This window comes from Microtus pennsylvanicus, chromosome 12 (assembly GCF_037038515.1).
Source record: "Microtus pennsylvanicus isolate mMicPen1 chromosome 12, mMicPen1.hap1, whole genome shotgun sequence".
NCBI lineage: Eukaryota > Metazoa > Chordata > Mammalia > Rodentia > Cricetidae > Microtus > Microtus pennsylvanicus.
The window spans coordinates 447,375-461,483 of NC_134590.1; the positions used below are offsets into that span (position 1 = coordinate 447,375).

The window sequence follows — 14,109 nt, forward strand, 5'->3', positions numbered from 1 at the left end:
TGTGGTAGGAAGGGTTGAGGGCTGTTCCTGCTGGTTTGTGAAGGCCAAGCCACAGAACAGTGGTCTTCCATCTCATGTGGATGGTCACCTTAAGAGCATCAATGAGGGAGAGGAGGACTCTGAAACAGATATGGTCTTGGACTGACTGTGGGATGAGTCATTTTCTAATCTCTTTTTTTGTGATGTCAAGGACTAACTGTGTCCTTCTCTAGATCTTTGTTTCCTAGAGAGGAGGTTCTTGTCTCCAATGATTGGCTACCGCAGTGTCCTGGTACTTGAGGTTTTTACATGGTGCCTAGCATGTGTGGTACAGTTGTAGACCATGGAGAGTGGGTCTCGGGGTGTCTTTTACATCCTGCTATATGGGTTTACTGTTGGTGGAGCTGTTCAGAGCCTAAGTCACATCTGTGTTAGCTCTACCACCACAGTTTGAGGGTGTCACTGTGGTCTCAGAGTCCACTTTTGTTGGCTTTACCTGCACTCACTTTAGAAAGAGTATCATGCAGTTACCATTTTGTCCTGTAGTTACCATTTTGAGACTGTGACTCATAGTTGGTACAGTTCCAGGTAGAAACTAGGTTTGATGTGTTCACATAGCCTTCTGTGCTTACATTGCCCATTCCTTGAGTCTCTGCAATTGCTGGAAACAACAGGCTATCACTTGCTAGTGGGAAAGATGGCTCACTGGTGGGTTTGAGGGAATCTGGGGAAGCAATGAGGCTTCTTGGGGACATACTCTTGACCTACTGTGGCTCTTTCCTGTAGTTATGACTCTGGCAGAGTATGACCAGCCCTATGGTGGGTTTCTCGACATCCTACGGGGCGGGACAGAACGGCTCTTCACCAACCTCAAGGATACTTCCTCCAAGGTCATCCAGTCTGTGGCTAAGTAAGTGTGAGGGCTGTCCTATCCTGTTCTTTGCCTGTATGGAGATTTCCCCAAGGCAGTGTTATATACATTATAACCCTCTGTTAAGTCAGCTCTGAGCCAGATACAGATTTGAGTCTGGGACCTTGTCTTAGTTTGCTTTCTGTTGATGTGATGAAACACTGACCAAAACCAATCTGGAAGGGAAAGTGTTTATTTCAGCTTACAGGGTTATATTCTATTATCAAGAGAAGCCTAGATAGGAACTGCAATCAGGAAACTCTGGAGATAGGAACTGAAGCAGAGACCATGGAGGAATGCTGCTTACTGTCTTTCTTTCTATGGCTTGCTCAGCCTGTTCTCTTATGTAGCCTAGGACCCCCTACCCCATAGGCCAGTCTTATGGAGACATTTTTCTCAATTGAGATTTCCTCTTCACAGATAATCCCAGCTTGTGTCAAGTTGACAAAACACTAACTAGCGCAAACCTGAAGCTCCTGTCTGTAGGACCCGAGACAGAACTGACTTGGTGCACCATCAGCTCAGGATCTCCTTAGCTCTGCCAGTAACTGGCATGATGACTCTGTTCTTTTTCTTTGGCATCAAATAGATGAAGCAGTTGCAGGGCAAAGTGGCACCCTCCAACATACTCTCATTGCTAGAAGGCAGTCTCTCTGAGAGACCTGGGACACAGTAGGTGTGAATATGTGCTTAGGAAAGTCAAATGATAGCCCACGAGCCTTGGTGAGTGTTCCAGAACAGCACTGTGTTAAAGGTTACTCCATCAGCTTTCTGGAGGGCATTGTGACTAAATGCTCGGGTAGTCTCACTGGCCCTTACAAGGGTGTCTGCTGCTGTAGTAAGCACCACTGGATCATAGTGCTTGTAGTCCCCAAACTTCTACAGTTGATGCAACATCCTTTCCTTTGTTTTGTTGTGTGTGTGTGTGTGTGTGTGTGTGTGTGTGTGTGTGACTGTTTTATGTTCATAGCCTTAGCAGTTTTATGTGTTTGCCCTGTGCCAGTGAGAGAGTGCACACGGATGTGCTACATTGTGGAAATAGTTACGTGAGCATACAGATGCATGTGCCTTCTGCCTGGAATATATGCTTAAACCACTGGGCATGTCCAGCCTTTTGATACTGTAACATGATCTCTGTCTATATTAGGGTTCTTTAAAGGAACAGAAATGATAGGATGAATATTACATATTTCATACAGGTTTTAGTAGATGATTTACAGGCTGTAATCTGGATAGTCCAGTGATGATTGTCTTGTGACAGAAAAGCCAAGAATCCGATAGTTGTTTAGTCCACCCTGCAAAAGTCTAGTGAGGCAGTCACTCGGTATCCCCATTCGGTTCTGTTGGGTCTATCTCAGGCATGGTTTTTCCTTTTTTATCTTTTGGATGTCTCTCTCTAAAGCACCACTCCTCACCATACTGCTGCTTGTTTGTGATGTTGCTGACCTCCATACCCAGGTCAAATGGCATCTCTCTCTCATTCTTACAACTTTGAGTTTATAATAAACTTTAAAACCAAAGCAACAGCAACTCATGATTTTTAAGTAAGTTTATGGTTTTTTTGTTGAGCTACATTTATAACTGTCTTTGGCTGTATGAAACCTGTGGGCTACAAAGTAGACATAACTGGTAAGAGTTACATAACTCCTGTGTTTATTAAATTGATTTAAATTAGCAGTAAACCCCATCATATTTTGGTTATATCATATGTGAAAATATCCAAGTGTGGTGACAGGTGGCAAGAGTGACCACTTCAGGCACTCTTGGTTGCTTGAGGCTGCTTGATGTTTTAGAAGTCAAGATCTGGGCCACCCTGGTCTATGTTAGGCACAAACCTATGTGTATACCCTTGAGCCTGTGCCCAGAGCTAAACTGTTAAGGTCCCCTGTACTTTCTCCTAAACAGGCTAGAGGTTAGGATATACTGTATGTGGAGCCCTAAGTGATACTCAGTACCTATTGTATACCACTAGGTGTCTCACGTGTGCTTTCCTGTACCTGACCTAATGCTGGGGCACGTTTGTCTTCCTTTAATGCTGTCGTCTGCTTTATATTTGCACTTCACTCTGTTTACCTTTGTAGCCCTGATTGATATGAAACTCACTATGTAGACCAGGTTGACCTTGAATTCACAGAGATCAGAAATTTGCTTGCCTCTGCCTCCAGAATGCCGGGATTAAAGACATCTACCACCAATACCTGGTATCTTGGTTACTATTGGGTTATTGTTTTTGTGAAGAAAAAGACTGGAACTAATTAGTTCTGATATGTGGCCTGTTAGTTTAACTGCCTTTTCCCACCAAAATTTAAACACCAGATAAAACTGTATTTAGTACATACTGTTTGTTGTCTCAGAAAGCCCTTTATACCCTAAGTTAGCCTGTCTTAAATAGGTTCAAATGACATTTGAAACTGTTAAGATTATCATAATCAGTGAATGATGTCAGTGAATTATAGTGTATGTCTGTTCCTTTTCCCACCTGACCCTCTGTATTGATCCCTTGTTGACTCTGCTGATACCAAGTGAGCCTTCTTCAGCTGTCTCTGACTTTCTTGTCTTGACCTCTCTGCCCAGTTATAGTGTACTACTCAAAATAGTTATGCAACACATGTATCTTCCTCTCTCCTCCTTTCCAACTTATCTCGGCTGTTCTAGCATATGTGCTTTTTGGTTTTTAAGAGGAATTGTATGTAGAATAAGTTTGTTGAGTTCTTGCATAGTCGTTTAGGATTTGGTCTGTATTTTTGTCAGTTTTGTGAACCGATCTAGGGGATTGGTTCCTAAGAGTTTTTGGTGGCCATGAGCAGTGATGTGTCTTGGTCACTTGGATGTCTTTGTTTCCCTCCAGCAATGTCTGCTGTCTCCTTTTAGGCTTGTACAGGGCATACGGTGTGCTCTTGACTCAAGTTGCCCATCACTGCTACTATCTAGCCCCCTAAAGCAGTGGGATCAATGACTGATGTCTACACACCCTTGTCTTTATTACTGTCAGGATTAACCCTCAATGTTTTTGCCTTGGAGAATACTTCAGAAAGCAAAAGATGGCTAAAGCCCTTCTGGGACTGCTGTCTCCCACTTTCAGGTGTTTTATGCCACTTCTCATTGGGTGTCAGCTCATACAACAAAGTTAGACACAAGACCTTGTGCACATGCACACACATACTTCTCGTGGGATGCAGCCTGCCAGCAAGGTTACCTCAGCATTCTAGGACTTGGGCTCCACTTAAAGTTCTTAAGATATAACTGCCAAGTGTGTTTTCTGTAGTGATTGAATGTTCTTTTCATTCCAGCTATGCAAAGGGTGATCTGGACATATCTTATATCACATCCAGAATTGCAGGTATGTCTAATTGGATGATAGACATCTATAGGGGACTTAGACAAGGGGCTCAGTATGCCTCTTTAGCCTCTTTGGTAGCCATGGATTCATCTGAGGTATGACCTGGAGACTGCCCAGATTGGTGGTGGGTAGGTGGCCTATGTTGAGCTTATTTCTTGGCTTATGAAGAGGGCAGAACCAGTGTCAGCCCAGTAGCTGGCATGATTGGAACTCTGAGGGTACAAAGGGAATAATGTAATAATAGGGCCATGCATATTTAAAGCTAGAAAATCTAGGCAAAAAAATAATAATCAGAAGAGCTAACTGTAGCTGCTATAGACCATGATGTGTATCAGGTTTCTTGCAAACTTTTCCCAGATTTCTGTGGTTAGCTTTGTGAAATTTCCTGTGTTGTAAGCTTGCACACCTCCCACTACACAGGCTGAGGGACATAAGAGGGTGAGAAGAGCTTGTGTTTTGCTAGCTACCCGGCTAGGAGGCAAACACAGCCCAAGATGGCAATCCTTGAGCAGCTAACTTGAATCTACTCTGTTTCAGTGATGTCATTCCCAGCAGAAGGTGTGGAGTCAGCAATCAAAAACAACATAGAGGATGTGCGGTTGTTTCTGGATGCCAAGCATCCAGGACACTATGCTGTCTACAACCTGTCTCCAAGGATATACCGGGCTTCCAAATTCCACAACCGGGTAAGTGGCTTTGAACTATTTTTTATGACTTAAGTCATTCTTTTCCCAGTGAAGTACAGTTCTAAGTGATGGATCTGCACTAGCCTGATATGGACAGTGCTCGGCAGCTGCCAGGAGTAGAACATGGCAGCTGCCAGGGAGGCTAGGGCTAGAAGTGTAGCCGGGGCTGGGGATATGCCAGAGTGTGAAGGGAATTCTGCAACACACACAAACACAATGTGATGAAAACCTTGGGAAGATTGTTGATTTCCAGGAACCTAGGATGACCTCCCCTTTACTGCTCCTGGGTTCCAGGACTGTTCAGTCATATAATCTACTTGGTGACATTCAACACGGGACTTTTCACATACGTAATGTGACCGACTCCAAAGCACAGGAAAAGGTAGCTCTTTTTGCAGAACCAGTGAATGAATCTTGTGGCATAGGTCACTCATAGCCAAGAGAGATGTCACATGAGAACCCCAGCTGAGAAAGATGCTCAGAGACACAGGCCACCATATTTATTAAGTCATTCAAAAAAGGACAATTCTGGGGGACCAGAGAGATGGTTCAGCAGATAAAGGTGACTGCTGTCAAGCCTGACAACAAAGTTCAGTCTCTTGGACCAGAAAATCAGCTCTTACTAGTTACCCTCTAACCTCCATATACATATGTTCTGTGGCACTTTTGTTTATGTACATACATGGACACACACACACTGGTTAAAAAAAATAAATTATTTTAAAAAGGACAGTGTTGCTGGCTCGTGGTGGTACATACCTTTAATCCCAGCACTCAGGAGGCAGAAGCAGGCAGATCTCTGAGTTTAAGGCCAACCTGGTCTACGGAGCAAGTTCCAGGACTGCCTGGGCTATACAGAGAAATCCTGTCTCAAACAAACACACTCACACACACACAAGGGACTATCTTGTAAGCAGGAACATGGTAACCATGTGGAGATGCCAGCCAGGTTTTTGGGGGCTGGTACAGAAACTCAGCTGAGTGAACTTTTTCCCCCACAGGTCTCTGAGTGTGGCTGGGCAGCCAGGCGGGCACCACATCTCCACGGTTTGTATACTCTATGCAGGAACATGCATGCCTGGCTCCGGGAAGACCACAGGAACGTCTGTGTTGTGCACTGCATGGTGAGTTGTGCTGGCTACTTACAGCTTTGGGCTTGATGGACACAGACTCCCTGGTGTTTTCTGCTCCTATGAGATAAGAAGCACTCATAAGGGCCCTTTATGGTGATCTGAGCAGCAATAAGCCACTCCTCTGGGAGAGGGGTATGCATCTTGAGATAAATGAGGGGGTTTTTTATATGTATTTATTTATTTGTTATGTATACAATATTCTGTCTGCGTGTATGCTTGAAGGCCAGAAGAGGGCACCAGACCTCATTACAGATGGTTGTGAGCTACCATGTGGTTGCCGGATATTGAACTCAAGACCTTTGGAAGAGCAGGCAATGCTCTTAACCACTGAGCCATCTCTCCAGCCCTGATAAATGAGTTTTAACCTCAGGTTTTCCTAACCACAGAGTGAGGGAGAAAAATTGGGACACCTACATGCAGTGTGACACCCAACAAGACGCACACTTAGCGCTCAGCCCTGCTTTACTGCACCTGTGTTCTAGTTTTTTGAGACAGGGTCTGTACATACCCTTATTGTTCTAGAACTCACTATGTAGACGAGACTGTGTTGTGGGATGTTTTACTTTTGTCTTTTTAAGGGGTTCACCTTACCACTCCCAAATAAACACACAATTATTATTACCTGTAAGCCAGCCCAGCCTTAGCTGGCTTGTTTCTTGCCAGCTTTTCTTAACTTATATTATCCTGACGACCTTTTGCCTCTGGGCTTTTATCTTTCTCTATTTCTGTATACCTTTCTTCTTTCTCCGTGGCTTGCTGTGTAGCTGAGTGGTTGGCCCCTAATGTCCTCCTGTCTTTGTTCTCTTGCTCCCCATTCGCCTCCTTGTTTCTCTTTTATACACTTTGCCTACTAGCCCCACCTGTCCTTCCTTGCTTCTGCCTCGCTATTGGCTGTTCATCTCTTTCTTAGCCCATCGGGTGTTTTAGACAGGCACAGCAACACAGCTTCACAGAGTTAAACAAATGCGGTGTAAACAAAAGTCACACAGCTGGAAATAATATTCCCCAACAAGGCTGGCCTCTAACTCACAGAGATCCATCTCTCTACCTCCCAAGTTCTGGGATTAAAGGCGTATAACATCACATCTGCTAAACTGTTAATAAGTATTACAACAAGAACAGTGGTAAGATGAACCTGGTGATACTGACCTGTATGTCATCTCAGCCACTTGGGAAGCTGAGGCAGAAGGATCACAAGCTAAAGGCCAGCCTAAACAACTAACAAGACCCTGTCTCAAAATAAGTGATACAGCATTTCCCTAGCGTGCAGGAGGGCCTGGGTCCAGTTCCCAGTAACACAAATGAAGATAAAGATGTTGATGAGAGGTCTTGGGAAGGAATTAAACATGGTGAGGCCAGCAGGCCAACCTGAGTGGGAGTCCAGCCTGTGTACTTTGTTACTGACTGTTATCTTCTGGGCTCTGAATTCTCACTGCACCAAGCATATTACATGTTCCTAAACAAGCCCAGCATGAGGTCCTTCTCTTAGGCCCATAGACAGTTGGGAGGTGTATAGGAACTGCTGTGGGTCCTCATCTTTTTTATACAGGGCCTATGTGTAAAGGAAATTTCTTTCTCCATTCTAGGATGGGAGAGCTGCCTCTGCTGTGGCAGTTTGTGCATTCCTGTGCTTCTGCCGTCTCTTCAGCACTGCAGAGGCTGCCGTGTACATGTTCAGCATGAAGCGCTGCCCACCAGGCATATGGCCGTCTCACAAAAGGTACCAGGTGATTCTTGCTGAGGACAGTGATGCCTACAGCTTTTGTGATGCTGCCTTCACTGTGTTGGACCTAAGGTCAGGTACTTTAGTTTGTTCCAGGCCAAGTTAGCATCACTGTGGCTTCTAGCTGAGCCCCCAGACCTGTGCCCACAGGTATGCAGCAAGTGTAGACCACAGTTGACTTTCAGCTGGAACTCTCAAGGTGTGATGGCTTCTGACTTGTGATGGCAGCCTCCTGTTGAGTGCCTGGGTACCAGGTTTTCCAATAAATGTGTGAACTTGGTGCGGCCATGTTTTCTGTGGGATCCAGCCTTGTGTGTACTCGGAAGGTTATTTGGGAATACACTGTGAACCTTCAAACTTTCAAATATGAAATGTTACCCCGCTTGTTCTGAGGTCACAAAAATGCATATAAGACTCACTCAGACATTCCTGTTGACATAAAGTAGGTCTTTCACTCACCTGCGATGTAGGTTGTTTCCAGGTTCTGGCTATGACAAACAATGCTGCTATGGACATAGTTGAGCACATGTCCTTGTGGCACGATTGAGCATTCCTTTGGATATATACCCAAAAGTAGTATTGCTGGTTCTTGAAGAAGGTTATTTCCTAATTTTCTGAGAATCGTTTTGTTTTTTTTAACATAGGGACCCACTGTAAAGCTCAGCCTGACCTAGATCTTGCTATATAGGCCAGACTAGTCTCAAACTTGCACCACTGTCCTGTCTTAGCTGCCCTCATGCTGAAATTATAGACATGAGTTGTCCTGTCTGGTTAAAAAGCAAATTATCGAGGCTGTGCCTGGCTTTGCCACCTCGTTCATTCTCTGTGGAACTACTTCATTTGCTATGTCCACTCTTGTTTAGTATTCACCATTCCCCTAGAACAAGAGTCACTTTTGAAAGTCTAGATCTAGAGAGACACTGCCCATCATAAATGTCCTCTGAAACAAGGTTTCTGTGTAGCTTTGGAGCCTGTCCTGGAACTTGCTCTGAATACCAGGCTGGCTTCGAACTCACAGAGATCCCCCTGTCTCTGCCTCCCGAGTGCTGGAATTAAAGGCGTGCACCACCACTGCCCGGCTGTCCTCTTGTCTAGTGAGTACTTGGAAGGGCATGGATCAGCCTTCTCACTGAGAAGGAGAGTGGGCTGTGAGGATGGGTGGAGCATAACACAGAAAGCCAACATGGATGCTGTGTGAGGCAAAGCTCCAGGCCAGTAAGGGACCCTACACTTTAGCAGTAGTATTAGGTGTTCACTGCCTGGTGGGTTGGTCATCATGACTGCAATGTGTTCCTCAGGCCATATAAGGAGAGTGACTGTACATCTCTGTCCCTTTCCTAGCCTCTGTTAGGGGTGGCTGGAAGGATTTTAGCATGTTCAGCTCTTAGTCTTTTGTGCTTCTATTTCCCACATGTTGAGGCCTGCTGGGTCAGAGATGTGGGCAGCAGAGCTGCTGAGGGTGAGTAGAACATAAAACAGACAGTGTCTCTGAGACTCCACCAGGAACTCTGGTGCCTCCACTCTTGTCCTAATAGTGATGGGCACAACTTCACATCGATGCCCTTTACAAACCCCTTATAAACTGGGCCCAAATGCCCTCAACTCGCTTCAGATGTAAAGAGCACTGAAGAGATGGTGCATTTGTTGTCAGGACGTATTTGGCTGGATACCACATGGGAAGACCCAGAATACTGTAGTAGGCATGAGTAAAGCCTTGGGGCATTGTGACAGAGTGTCCCTTCCTGGATGACTGTTCTCCACGGTCTCCAGAAAGCATATACAGTGTCTAGTCCTTTCTTAGGGAAATAAACAGAACCAAAGAGCACTTTGGAATTCAGAAGGAAATTTAAAATAGCTGATAAGTCTACCAAAGACCCTAGCAAGGAAAGCAGACAAGATGGCGGGGGAGGAGGGGTGTGGATATTCACATTAGTAGAGCTGCACTGCAGTAGTGTGAGAATCTCAGGCTCTTAGAGGAGTAAACCATAGAAACACTCCCCTCCCCCCAAAAAAGTCAGAAAAGCTCTATTGTCAGTAGACAAAGTAGATTCAAGCTGAGCATGGTGGTATATACTTGTCATCTCAGACTGGGAAGTTAGGACCAGGAGGACCAGGAGTCAATTCCAGCCTGGACTGCATAGCAAACCTCTACCTCCAAAAAACAAAAACAACGGCAAAGCTGATCATAGAGGCACATATCTGTAATCCCAGTACTTGGAAGCAGTTAGAGGCAAGAAGATAAGAAGTTCAAAACCAGCTTTAATTATGTAAGAAATTTGAGGCCAGTCTGATTTATGTGGTCTTTGTCTTAATCAAAATTTATAGTATGGTAAAGCTGAAGAAATGGCTAAGTGGTTAAGAGCACTTAGGTATTCTTGCAGAAAAGATCTGGGTTCAATTCTCAGTGCCCACATGATTACTCAAAACTGTATTTAGCTCTAGTCCCAGGGGATCCAGCACCCTCTTCTGGCCTCCAGGGTACCAGATGTTCAAGTGCTGAGTAGATCAGTATACATGCAGACAAGCACTGACACACATAAAATAAATTAATTTTAAAATAAAAGTTTTTAAGATTGACTACCATTATTCTTCTCTCGGTAGTCAGTAGAATAAATACACACAGTATCACTGACTTCCTAACACTCACTGCTGTAGAATGTTTCATCATAAATACAAAGATAACATTTCTTTCAAACACATGTGGAACATTAAAGCAACCTCATTTTAAGCCATTAAGTGTGTGTGTTGTGTGTGTGTGTGTGTGTGTGTGTGTGTGTTCAAATTCCTCTGGAACTGAAAATAAAGGTCATTGTGAGCTGCCTGATGTGGGTATTGAGAATGTAACTAGGGTCCTCTGAAGAGCAGCAAGTACTCTTAACTGCTTAGTCCTCTCTCCAGCTCCTAAATAAAAAAAAAAAATTGAAATTATACATACAAAAATACGTTCTTGGGCCCTAAGGGTTAATATTTCAAAATAAAACTTCTAAACAACTCATGGGTAAAAAAGGAAGGTAAAAAAATCTCAAGGGATTTAAAATACTTTCAAAATATAGTAACAGATTTTTGAAGAGCAACTAAAACCTTCAAAGGGAGATTTATGGCATTAAATACTTTATTTGAGAAGGAAAAATGACTGATGTGTTTGTCCTGTCCCCTGAGGATACATCACATACTTGAATGACAAGTGCATGTCTGCCTTAGGTATATTGAATATGTATGTGACATGGTGGCAGAGGAGCCCATCACACCCCATAGCAAGCCAATGCTGGTGAAATCTGTTGTCATGACCCCTGTGCCATTGTTCAGTAAGCAGAGGAATGGCTGCCGACCATTCTGTGAGGTCTATGTTGGGGAGGAACGCATAACCACCACATCCCAGGAATACGACAGGATGAAGTGAGTACAGATTTGGGGTGACTCACCCCTTGATGTTTTGTGTCCTCTTGCAGACTTCTGAAGTAGAAACTGTCATGTCTTCTGGTTGACATGTGCTAGGGACAAATGACTGCATGTTGGGCTAAGGGTGGAGGAGAGGGATGTATGTGCTGTGCAAGAGTGACTTCTTATGCTTTGGAGGCAGAGGCAAGTGGATCTCTGAGTTCAAGGCTAGCCTGGTCTGCAGGGCAAGTGCCAGAATAACTAGGGATATATAGACAACCCCTGTCTTGAAAAGCAAACAAAAAGAGTAATTTCTTGTGATAAATATTCTGCTAGCAACCTATACAAACAGCTAGAGAAAGTGTGGATTCAAGTGTTGGGTAAAATCTTAGAACTCTTGTTTTATTTATTTATTTGTCTGTTTATTTATTTTAGCTTACATAAGGCTTAATGTGTTCCAGGGAATTTAAAATTGAGGATGGCAGGGCTGTTATCCCCCTGGGCGTAACAGTTCAAGGGGATGTGCTCATCATCATTTACCATGCCAGATCCACTTTAGGAGGGAGACTGCAGGCCAAGGTAAGTGTTGCTAGAGCTGCTTACTGTGTGTTTTGGCCTCCTGATTGACCTTACTATCCAGTGAGCTGTAAGGCATTGTTCTGTAAGTATTTGGGCCAGTCCTCAATGCTCTTTGTGTGGCATGGGTCAAACGGGATTTTAGCCTGAAAGGTCAAGAATTTCCCCCATGAGCATAGGCTATAGTCTTGATGAAGAGTTGTTGTGCTTAGCTTTGGTGCCTCTCCTGCCTCAACCCTTATGCAGGCATCTTCTCCACTCTCACCAAGCATTTGGCCGAGAGTACCAGCCTCCAGATAGTGTTATCCTATCTGTCCTGTGCTTTAAGTTGTGCGTGCCCCATCTAGCAGCTTGTGTTCTTGGGGAAGAACTCTGATCCAGGATTAGTATGCACTCTCAATGGGTCTCCTGTGCTGGTCTTCTTGTAGATGGCGTCCATGAAAATGTTCCAGATCCAGTTCCACACTGGGTTCGTGCCTCGAAATGCAACCACTGTGAAATTTGCAAAGTATGTTGGTGTTGCACTGTGCTGCTGTTGGAGAGGGACAGGTACCCAGAACCACTAGCTGAACACATGCGTATGGGTCAGTCCCAAAAAAGGAAAAAAAAAGGCTAGCAGGTGAAAGACCTGCCACGTGATGCTGACTGCAAAAGTGGACGTAGGCCCTTGCTTGCTTGTGTGTTCTGCCCCTCACACTTTACAAAGGGCCCAGTGGCTTCCACTTTGTACCCTGATACCTTTGGACTGACCCTATGCATCTCTTTTTAGAGTTTAGCTAGTTAAGTCTTGATGTGGCATAACCAATGAGTGGCAAAATTTATTCCACATTTCGATTCTTTGTTCTGTGCACAGGGCTCTGCTGGGTACTAAGTTTGGAGGTAACATGCTGGTCCTACCTTCTAGAAGCTTGGTCTGCTTTTACAGACAAATGTATGCACAAACTCTAATGAGTAATACCCCTGTAGGCTGATAGAGGGCTTGCAGGATGTTGTTGTATATACTAGATTCTAGCTTGTGGTGAGCAGCTGGCATTACTCACAAGTTGAAGGTTGTTGGTGTAGCCTGTAAGCATCAGAATGTATTTTCAGATTCAGGTGTGTGAGTCTTGCTAGTGGACTCTCTGCTCCATTGAGCACACTTACCAGCCCTGGGCAGAAAGGAAGTGAGTGGTCCAGGAGCGAGCAGAGGATTTCCAAGGGCAATGCCACAGCCATGCTGTGTTCTTCAAGGAGAGCACTAGACCAGGCCTACCACAGGTCACAGCTTCAGAGATTGTGTGTGTGTGTGTGTGCGCGCGCGCGCTAATCTCTTGCATTTGTCTCTTTGATATTGATACTTCAATCTCAATTTGTTTGAGGCAAAGGTCTCATACTCTGAAGCTTAGGCTCATACCAACTATGTAGCCCAGGCAAGCCTGGAGCTCGTGTTGATCCTCCTGCCTCAGTCTTAAAAGTGCTGGAATTACAGGTGCCTCACTCTTTCTTGCAAATAGTAGTTTCTGTAATTTTCAGCCACCGTGGAGGCCTGGCTAATTATTTTTTAAGACCAAATGACTAAAGAAAATGTAGATGAAAGATTATATGATTTAAGTATTAGAGTTAATGAGCAGGAACTTTTAATAGTTCTGACCAATACTGATATGGTTTGAATGTCTCCACAAATATTCATGCTGGAATTTAATCTCCATTTATAATTATTAAGAGGATTAAAACTTCATCTAACTACGTTGTGTGGGAGTCTGGCTTTTGGGAGGCTCTTAAGAGTAAATGAGGCCATGAAGGTAGGGACCTGTCCATTAGCTTTTTATAAGAGGAAGAGGACTGGACTAGGATACTCTGTCTGGCCAGTGCCATCTAGGACCCCTCACCAGATGCAGCCACCAGTCTCAGACCTCTCAGCCTTCAGAACCATGAAAAGCATAAGCTTTTATTCTCTAAATCAGTCTTGATAGTATTACAGCAGCACAAAATGTTTCAAGACAACCTATTCAGGAAATCAAGGGGAGGACCAGCAAAGTAAAGGTACTTGCCACCAAGCCTGATGACTTGAGTTTAATTCCACAGGCCCAAATGGTGGAAGGAGATAACCAGCTCCTGCAAGTTGTCCTCTGTCCTATGGGTTGTCATACACACCCATACAAAATAAATACATTAAAACATAATAAGGAATTAAAAAAAAAAGAAATCAGAGAGGAAAGAAGATTTTAGCAGACCAGAAACATGGACACAAGACAGATGTGAATTCTAGAACTGAAAACAAAACTGACATGAAGAATTTGAGAAATGTGCTGGCAGCAGAGCAGGCACGGGGAATTGTAAAGAATAAATTCTTGAGACTGAGCATAGGGGAGATCTGAAGCCAGAGGAGAAGAACAGATTCAGCT

At 44.2% G+C, this 14,109-nt stretch overlaps 1 protein-coding gene across 7 annotated transcripts in view; it reads left to right on the forward strand.

The window, feature by feature from the left end:
- Gak (cyclin G associated kinase) overlaps positions 1–14,109 on the forward strand; it is a 52,031-nt gene that overhangs the window by 18,827 nt on the left and 19,095 nt on the right. For all 7 annotated transcript variants that reach the window (XM_075943506.1, XM_075943507.1, XM_075943508.1 and 4 more), the window contains 8 exons: positions 766–889; positions 4,180–4,229; positions 4,767–4,915; positions 5,917–6,039; positions 7,635–7,768; positions 10,973–11,167; positions 11,611–11,728; positions 12,154–12,233. In XM_075943506.1, the coding sequence (XP_075799621.1) occupies positions 766–889; positions 4,180–4,229; positions 4,767–4,915; positions 5,917–6,039; positions 7,635–7,768; positions 10,973–11,167; positions 11,611–11,728; positions 12,154–12,233 (973 nt within the window). The remainder of the gene's footprint in view (positions 1–765; positions 890–4,179; positions 4,230–4,766; positions 4,916–5,916; positions 6,040–7,634; positions 7,769–10,972; positions 11,168–11,610; positions 11,729–12,153; positions 12,234–14,109) is intronic.